Here is a 9,780-nt window from a genome sequence, read left to right as displayed (position 1 = left end):
GAACTTCATCAGGGGAAAAGTGGAAGGTTTTAGACTGTCCAAATTAAGAACATTTGGGTGTGCCTCTATACACTCACTTGCATATTTGTTTATTTACATATAATGATCTCCTTTACTGCATTATATATATATATATATATATATATATATATATATATATATATAGTGTCACTGTCCACTCACTTTTTTTCTGTTATGATATTTTCTGTAAATATGTCACCATACAGTACCTCCTCATATGGTTAGTGTGGAATAGAGAAAGCAAAGGCTGAGTGGAGATTAAATCAAGACAGAGAGAAGAGTACTTTACATATACATTTGTATTTAGTATACAAAAATTTTAAGATTTCACCACACAAACGTGAAGTAATAAAAAATAAGACAGACAGTTAAAACAAGTATACAATTAATCTTACATTACATACATACACGGCCAATGCATTTCATCATACAACCTCTCTTAAGAATTACAGTGGGTCAAATAACCAGAGAACTTCCATGCAATAGTAGATTAGAATTTTTTGGCAGGACCACGACATAATTCAACCACAGTTTGCTATGCCAACCAAACAGCATGACAGAGTGGACTGCAGTGCTGTGTCTCATCACAGGAAGGAAACACACTGCAGGTCTGCAACCATACAGAAATGCATGTCATAAAGGTACAATCTGCACGGTTTGCCATAGTGACAAACTCCACAAAGATTGGCCCCTTTATTTTACACTGTTAGCAACACTTCTAACTTCGACATGAGCAACTATAATCCCTTTAGTTTGAACTGTTTTAGTTTTAAGAGCTAAATATTCAGGTACATGTAGATAGATATTCATAATGCATTCCTTTTCTAAGGATTATTCTGTACATCACTAGATGTCATTGATATCCATTTTTTCTTTCTTATGTTAACAGAGTGTTGAAAAGTCTTGTGTATTCCTACAGTACAATAAGAAATAGTACCAAAAACTGGACACTAAAAACTTGGCTTAAAACAATACTGTCTTTTATGCGCTATCCCAAACTGTCGAACTATACTGTCTCACTGATGCAGACACGCATTTGTCCAAACACACAAACACCAGAGTTCATATACACTCAAACACGCACACACACACACACACACACACACACACACACACACACACACACAGAGAGAGAGAGAGGAACAGAGATAAGATCTAAACAATGGGATAAATTAAGACAGAGTATATTAAGACCCATGCAAGCTCCTCCATCCCCAGAGAACTCAGGCAGCAAGGTTGTACAGCCCCCACGTTTGGCATGCTCATCTGTCATGTGTTCACAGATAAAGTTACCCAAAGACACTAGACTAAGATCAGATTTCTGTTGAAATTAAGAACACAAGTGTTTTTAAAAAAGGATAGTACGGACTGGATACTATTTCCTTAAACAACTTAAATAAACAAAAATATCTGAATTTAAAGTCCATAGGCTTGCTCTTCAGAGCCTTTAACCACATGGACTTCATCAGTGAAAATGACCCAGTCACTGATCCAGAGAGGTCTTCATCATCTCACAGTCTTCATTGAGGAGGACCATGATGTGAAGTTAAAATTTTGTGAAAAGGTTTTAAGTGGACCTTAAGTTAAGAACATTTTATCTACCATTACCATTACCATTCCACCCTAAATATTAATTATTGACTTTGTAAATAGCATTTTTCAGCCACATGTCTTTGTCTTCAACTGAGTAAACCCTTTTGCTGATGAAGACAACAAGGTATGGCTGAAAACTCCAGTACAACCAAGTAAGTAGACCTTGTGATAAGATTTTTTTTTGTCAAAGTAGTATTCAAAGGGTAAAGAATGAGTCTTCACAAATTTGTGCAAGGCAAAAACTGAAAAGCTACTAATGAAGAAAATGCGTCTTTAGTTCAGTAAAATGTTTCTGCTCTTATTTTTGGTTGCTATTTCAACATTATGCTAGGTCTCTTCCAAATCATCCTTTGGGAGATGTTTTTAGTTTTGTACATCATTCCTATAAGTACTAACAATTTGGTACTCATCAAAAGTATTTGGTGAGATGTACGACAGGGTTTCAAAAGCAGTCAGACAACTGTTACAGTTAGCTGTGACCAACTTAATGTAGCAGGTAAAGGGCAAAAGTGAGCTGCTGGGCCACATTGAAACAAGTTTGGCGAATAAGGAGGTTTGTTTTCAAAAGATCTCAGCAGCTGACTTGGTGAACACAAAGCTGTCAGGACCAATAGAAATGATGGCTGAAACTACAAAACAACCTGAGGCTTTGTTGTAATAAACCAGAATATCCCTTCAACATTCATTCTTATCTCTTGTTGAGGAACTACACTATTTCTATTTAGAACTTAGTATGTGAAATTTCATAAATGCAGTAACATCTTGTTTCCAAATACTGATCTTAGATCCGAAACTAGGGGTAACTTCCGACCTGAAGGCGTATTCATAGTTCACTTTCTATCTAGTCAACACTGCATTAATTCAAGCAAGCATGGCTGAGAAAGAAGAGATGTTCCAGTATGAAGGCAAGTAATAGAAACCTTTGTCAGCCCTCATGGCAACTTGATGTGGTTCTATGAGTACAAAGTAGGTGGACAGTCAGTGTCGTTCAGAACCTATGAACTATTCAGTAATGGTAAAAAAAAAAATCTGATTAAATATTGGTCTTGTTACCAATATCACTTTGAAAAAACATCAATATAAAGACAGCAATCTCAGCAGTGCACGCTCACTCTCGCTAGTTTTCTCTCTCATCCTCTCAGAGAAGTAGTGGTTGTTGTTCATGGTGATGTAGTGTTATAGTAGTGTTTCCTCCTCAGAACATGGTGCACCTTTTCCCCCTCTTCTTCACCGGCGGAGGGCAGAGCACGGCTCGGATGGCCTCATCAAATACTGTCTTCAGGCCTCGCTGGGTCAGCGCTGAGCACTCCAGGTACTTCACAGCCCCTGAGGACCAGGAAGAGGGCATAATGGGGATCAGTGACTTGTGCAAGGTATGTAAAATATTTCACTTATTACAAGGCTACATATACAGTACATCACTTACCATTTGAAGCAATGGTTATTGATTATTGAATGTTTATGCAAAACAGTTGTGCACATGCCACAAACAGTCTTACCAATCTCTCTTGCCATGGCTAGGCCCTGTGGGTAGGTGATGGGAGAAAGCTTCTTGTCTCGCAGCCTCTCAATGGTGTCCTTGTCATCTCGCAAATCCAGTTTAGTGCCCACCAGGATAATGGGTGTGTTGGGGCAATGGTGTCTCACCTCAGGGTACCACTGAAGCACCACACACACACACACACACACACACACACACACACACACACACACACACAAGCGTACATATGTATATACAAAGGACAAGTCAATGAGAGAGAGAACAGTTAGCTGTATACACAGGGAGAATGAAGAGCGCCTTTCCACATTGACATACAACAAACTCTGAGTTGTTAAAATAGAAAATGTGTTTTTTGATAGAGCAGTCTGAAAAGGAAGAATAGTGGTATTAACATAAAACATCCTCAGGCAAAGCAACCTCAAATCACATCACATGATGAGAGAACCCTGACAGAAGCAGACAGACTCTACAGAGGGAGGTCGGACTGTAAGCAAAGTGTGATTTCATCTGAGAGCGTCACATGATGCTCAGCGGACCAAATCACAGGCCAAAACGCTTCCTTTGCAGAGTGTTTGGACTTGTTCAGACCTTGTCTTAGAACATGTAACACATCCCTCTGGGGAAGTGAGTTCAAATCTAGACTGTTCTAAGCCAAAGTCTGGACAGGTGGGGCAACAGTGTGATAAGCCAGGTGGAGCCATAGATGTGCCTCCTTGTGGTCAGACTCGGCATGGAGGGGTTGGGGGGGGTCAGTCAGCGTACTGACCTTAGCTCGGACGTTCTCAAAGGAGGCCGGACTGACCAGGGAGAAGCATATCAAGAACACATCCTGGGAGAGAACCAGAGAGATGGCTAGTTGAGAGTGATATCTGTGTGTGTGTGTGTGAGTGTGTGTGTGAAGCCACAAAAATAATCCTTAATTTTATTTTTGACAGTTAAAACTCTGTTTTTCCTTAAAAGACACTAATACTTTATTTATGTTTATGTTTATTTTAGGGATGTTCTCTAGACACTCTTGGTCAACTAATAGTGACTAATTAATTAGTTGCTCTAATTTTTAAAAAATGTAGAAGGACCTCACAGTATAACAAGATGTTTTTATCTTATACTGACATGTTTTTCTTGCTGTATGACAAATGATTGTGTTTGACAAGATTCCTTTCTTGATAGTTTTTCAACATTTCACTTATTTCATATTATTAAAAACTTAAATGTGAGTCTGACTGGTTCAGTTATATAAATGGAGAAATATGTATTTCATAAGAGTAATTATGTTAAAGGCAAGAATGTGATTATGCAAACTCACCAACTGTATATGGTCATTAGCACAATGTTACAAGAATAATACTGTCATTTTAGGTGAAGTGTGTTATTTTTGTGACATCTAATACGATAAATTTTAGAGAGACCCCTAGGTTGTCTTAATCAGGATTATTGTTGACACTGTTTACATTATTGTGTCCACTATAATACAATTTATGTCTTTTACTCTGAAATCTAAGCAGGTCATACTTGGCAGTTACTTGGTGTAAACATTTAGTAACATAAAAGTCGTGATGTGTGGATCTCTACTGAGTAAAAATTTATGCAGGCTAAGTTTAAACTTACAAACAGGTGGTGCAGCCGACACCACCCTGTGCTTCACTCTTGAAACTCTGCATATCTGTCATTTTACAGGTCTCTGACAGAGCTGTGCATGTATATGAGAGTACATAAATCTGTGTGTGTATGTGTGTGCGTGTGGGGTTGGGGGGGGTTGAATACCGTCTGTGGGTAAGACAGTGGTCTGAGCCTATCGTAGTCCTCCTGTCCTGCTGTATCCCAAAGGCCCAGATTCACTGGTTTCCCATCCACCATCACATTAGCAGAGTAGTTGTCAAAGCTGCAGGAAGGAATTAGAATTTTTGGCTTATTCTAAACCGCACCCACACAAAGGACTATAAGTCAGTCTTCAAACATAACCATAGTATGTTGTGTGTGTGTTACTCATGTCTAGGTTGAGATTTAGATGACAAGACTGATATTAGTCTTATATCCATTTTGTAAATACAAGGTTACAGTCAGCATATGGTTAACTTTGCTCAGCATTAAGCCTAGAAACAAGAGGAAACAGTAGGCCTCACTATGCCCAAAGGTAGCAAAGTACATCTATTAACATGTCTAAAGTTAAAACAAGAGGCAACAACTCCTCCATTTAATCTGTGAAACTGTTGTGAGTTGTGTTTTTTACATGGGAGGCCTGTACTACGAAGCAAGTTCAGCATACCCAGGATATCTTACCATTATCTGGCCTCACTAAACCGAACAACCACAGTCTGGTTATCAACTCGTTAAGTCAACCTTGCCTTGCCAACCAAGCCTTGTCAGAACCACGAGTAATAATTATTATTAAAAACATTATAATATTATATGAGAAGTAACACTGATAGCCGCATGTGGTTTTGGTTCTAGCAATGTACAAAAATGACATTTAACAAGGTGAAATGTGAACAGCATGATCACATGACTAGAATAGAAACACTAGAAATAATTTCCAATTATCAAAGTCAGGCTGAGGATTTATTGTAAATAAGTACATAAATGATTTTTACTTACTGACTGAGCGTTTCTGCTCTTTTGTCTGATGGTGATTTATTTTGAGTACTCTGAATATGTGATGCAGATAATAAAAAATGACAGTAATGTTAGACTGTCTGCTGCCAAAGCAGAGAGGAGAGAGTTAATGTCTAAGGTCAATCTGAGAAATATTCTGGGAAATATTCAACAGTGTGTGGATAAAAACATCTTTGTTCTATCAAAATTACGATATAACAGTCAGTATGTGATCATTTAGTGTGATAAACTCTCTCTCCATTTGATAGAAGCTGTGTTGTGGACATATGGAAAGACTGGAACAAAACAATTCCACAGCCTTCCCTACCAACTCTATTTAATCAGCAATGAAAATATGGTGCCAAGTCCACAGAAGCACAGAAACTAAACAGAGCTGTAGCTGAGTACATTTGTATGGACAAACTAACCTCTCAAACAACATAAAAATATTGTTGTCATTGTTGCTGTTTTTTTCACTACCTCAGACAACCTAAAAACATTGTTGTCTTTTTTTTTGCAGTACCTAAGAGAATCATATTTGTTATATACCTTACAGTTATGTTACTGTATTTTATTTATTTATTTTTTTCCTCAGACAACTTAAATAGTGTTGTCATTGTTGTTATTGTCTGTATTCTTCTAGTCTTCTTGCCTAGCTCTTTTTGTCTATTAATTTTTTGTCATTTTTGTCCCCGCAGTATTGAAGATGGTACAGAGTATTGAGTAATTTTCTTGGTATCTGTATCAAGTTTGAAATTTTAGTATCGTGACAACCCTACTGCTTACAGCAAATAACTGTGAGAGCATGTGCAATGTGTGGTTTACTCACACAGTGGGGATGTATTCACCAGGAAAGGCATTGGTGGTGTAGCTTATCAGCAGACAGGTCTTACCCACAGCCCTGAGGAGGAGGGACAACACAGAATATTTAAGTACAAATTCTAAACACAGGCCCACATCCATATGCAGAAACTAAATCTGTATAGATTGTATGGAATGACTGTATGCATTACTGTGTGTGTACGTGTAAAGGCAGGCTGCTACTCCCTCTCCATGAGTGCCACACAGACACTGGCCTACATTCATATTGCCTGAGGGACACAGTAGCTCCCTGGATAAATAGAGGATGAGTAAATAACAAGAGGGAAGGAGTTAAAATTACTGATACTGACAGCTTCATTTCATCTTTTCATTTAATAGCAGCCGTCATTAAAGGAGTATTCTGATGATTTAGAATTCATACACCTCCGTAAAGTTCATATCCATCACAGATATCCTCACATTCTGTCCCTAAGTTGGGTCAAACTCCAAAATCACTGTATTCTCCATGTCCCACAGTGCAGTTTGATATTGTCTATTCTTTTAAGTGTGTTCAGACTGAACACAGATTTGATTCTGTAGGTGGTGGTGCAGGGTGGGAGGACCTGCTGGCTCACTGTAAATTCCTGTTTCAAAGTTTCTTGTAAGGATCTTTTTAGCATAACAGTGCTGTAGATCTATGTTTTGGCCATCAGTTCAAATTATTCCGGTGATGCTTTGAGAAATCATGTTTTGTCCATCAGTGTGTCTTGACGCTTGGTTCTAGTTACTACAATACCCATGAGCCTCAGTTGTTGTTGCTATGGAGACGGAGCAAATCAGGTGCAAATCAGAGCTGTGTCAAAACACACTCATAGCTGCAGAAGATATCCCAAACTGATCCAGAATCCAAAACTGAATTAATTTTAGTTTGTATTATCAGAGATGAATCAGAATTTGAGCTGATGCAAAAACACACACACAGATGGTCTCCACAAAGATAGTTTGTGCATACTTTACTGGGTAGCCACATCTACTGCATGGAACGCATGCCACCACTCTGCCAACCTGTCCCATTGGCCACTTGTGGAACTGCAACCAAAAATCCCCTGTTGCCTTAAAAGCACTTTCCCCATCAGCCACCATTTTAAAAGACAGGTCACATTCAGCTGCAACCAAGGTCAATTATTACTCTTAATTACTCTACTATGAATGTTAGATCAATGCAACTTAATATTTGTAAAACTTTCCCACAATCAAGTGATTTTTATGTGCATGACATCATCACAATGTAAAGTCTATGGACCTGCAATGAAAAGGTGGTGCCAGCAGAGGACACACTAATGAGCATTTGCAGTGGGCCACACAACGCTAAAGCAAAACTGGAAGCTTATGCACTTGTCTAGCAATTTTCACTTAAACAAACAGGCGCCATCTTTGAGTCCAGTATCCAACTCATAATACATTTTCAGAGTAGATATTTTATTCATCTTAGTAAGAAAAGAGCAGTTGTTACTAAGATTAGCTATGGCTTCCAGTCATCCCAAGTGATGACAGTGAGCTGCATGAACAAAACCAGGACCCTGAAACTGAAGCAGCTGAATGGAATTCAGCCATCACTCATTATTCTTAATTGACACCTGTGCTGTTTGAGGCTGATAAAGACAAACTGAAAAAAACAACCCAGAGGTCAAATGGTACAAATGACATCAGATGAACACACGTCACTTCTCTCAACAGAGAATAGGACACTCTGCACAAACATAATAAGTAGCTACATGGCCTCAGTCTGCACAATGACTGTTTGCGGTAAGCAAAAAGTCACATTTGTACAAATAACAAAAAGAAAAAAATTCTCTGTGTGTTTAGTCTGACTGCACCTTTAGACCCAAACACCAAGGTGCAGTTAAACTCCACCAGCTTCCCAAGTTTCCAAGCACAAGCTGAGACGACTCTGATGACACCACCAGGGTGATTTTTTTCAGACTTGAGAAAGCTCTCTCTAGATCCAGCTGACAAGTACCCCTGATGACCTGCTCCTGCTGAGTTCTGAGATTAATCCCAGAATTCTGAGAAAAATCACAAGTCAAATTCTGAAAAACCAGTGTTGTAAAGTGCAATTTAAATAATAATAAGTCAGTAAGTCAAAATTGTTTATTTTCATCATTTTGACTTTAATTATGATAGCCTGACTTCAATCTGAGGCCTGTTCTTAATTTTTCTAAGAACTGGCATTAATATTAAAGCAAATTTTCCTGGCCTCAATCTACACCCAGCAATGATATGAACTACAACAAATGCGAGCACACGGATCTGAACGGGCTGTGGATGCAGTAAGAAAAGGCACACTGTGTGCAGAATTAGGGCAGCGGGGCCTGTTTGCCACTGACAGGGCCACAAATTCCTTAGCGTGCATCAGCACTTCAGCCTGCCTCCAGTGGCCTGCGAGGCGTGTAGGTGTTCCTGTATAGCATCCCGAGGTGCTCCGCTCCTACCGCTGCGATGGATCGGAGAGCACGACGTTAGCGAACCGAACGCGACCGCAGAGCACAGAACTGAGGAAATGTGTCGAACGTAAAGGAACAGACCGTGGAAAACCGGAGATCGGTGACCCAGCTCCTTTTCCCACATAGCATCCTCCCATCATCCATCCACCCGTGGACGCATCACTGAATCACACATGACAAAATGGGCCGCTGCTGTGTTTTTAAGGATCCTCTTACCCGTCGCCGACCACCACACATTTGATAGCCTGCATTTGGACACGAGCTGAAGGCTTCCAGGGAGCCGGCGATGGTGGTTTAATAGATTTGACGGTCTGAGCTGAGGTCTGGGATGAGAGTAGCGGGCCAGTCCGCTCGGCGATGGAGCCGCAGTGAATGGGGGACGATAACGAGCACCTCCGAACGATTCCGGAAACTGACGGGTGCGTTTAAAGGGACAGAGAGCAGAACAGAAGGATCCGAGTGGAGGGAGAGAGGACCTGTCGTCTCCTTCTGTCTTCGCTTAAATCCTGAGCACATCACCACTGCTACCAGCACTTAGAAACATCACTGCTCATCTGTTAGCTTTGCACTGGTTTTCACTGGGGTATAAAATAGAAGTGATGCTGCTAATAAACGACTGGAATGTCTACAGGACCAAAATACAAGCCCATCTCTGCTAAGTTAAGAATCAAAAATAAAAATAAGTAGTCATGGTAAGATTTTATATTCAGACATCTTGATTCTCATAATATACAAAGTATGCCTCATAACTTTCGCTTTTATTTCCTT

The 9,780-nt window shown here is 39.6% G+C and overlaps 1 protein-coding gene across 4 annotated transcripts; it reads right to left on the bottom strand.

Moving 5' to 3' along the window:
* Positions 1–302: 302 nt before the first annotated feature.
* On the bottom strand, positions 303–9,649 carry LOC108882082 (ras-related C3 botulinum toxin substrate 3). Of its 4 annotated transcripts, none has more exons than XM_018674355.2 (6): positions 9,229–9,625; positions 6,537–6,608; positions 4,880–4,997; positions 3,882–3,944; positions 3,114–3,273; positions 303–2,940 (listed from the first exon to the last, which is right to left on the bottom strand). In XM_018674355.2, the coding sequence occupies exons 1-6, from the start codon at positions 9,261–9,263 to the stop codon at positions 2,810–2,812; spliced, it is 579 nt and encodes a 192-aa protein (XP_018529871.1). In that variant the 5' UTR covers positions 9,264–9,625; the 3' UTR covers positions 303–2,809. The 4 variants fall into 4 exon arrangements, with proteins under 4 accessions (XP_018529871.1, XP_018529870.1, XP_018529872.1 ...); XM_018674354.2 differs by lacking the exon at positions 9,229–9,625 and adding an exon at positions 9,094–9,199; XM_018674357.2 differs by having other exon boundaries at positions 2,880–2,940; positions 3,095–3,273; positions 9,229–9,649.
* Positions 9,650–9,780: the final 131 nt, after the last annotated feature.

Source organism: Lates calcarifer, unplaced genomic scaffold, assembly GCF_001640805.2.
Source record: "Lates calcarifer isolate ASB-BC8 unplaced genomic scaffold, TLL_Latcal_v3 scaffold_53_113, whole genome shotgun sequence".
In the NCBI taxonomy this organism is placed as follows: domain Eukaryota; kingdom Metazoa; phylum Chordata; class Actinopteri; family Centropomidae; genus Lates; species Lates calcarifer.
The sequence above is the reverse complement of the archived record's forward strand: the minus strand, read 5'-3'. Positions and strand labels throughout refer to the sequence as shown.

What these genes read in the sequence shown, in the direction of transcription:
- LOC108882082 (XM_018674354.2), bottom strand. Translation starts at nt 9,152, where the DNA reads ATGATGGGAGGATGCTATGTGGGAAAAGGAGCTGGGTCACCGATCTCC. An exon ending in GGTGAATACATCCCCACTGT is followed by an intron (nt 4,998 to 6,536) that starts GTGAGTAAACCA and finishes TCCTTCCTGCAG; the next exon opens with CTTTGACAACTACTCTGCTA. An exon ending in AGCCATGGCAAGAGAGATTG is followed by an intron (nt 2,941 to 3,113) that starts GTAAGACTGTTT and finishes CCTGGTCCTCAG; the next exon opens with GGGCTGTGAAGTACCTGGAG.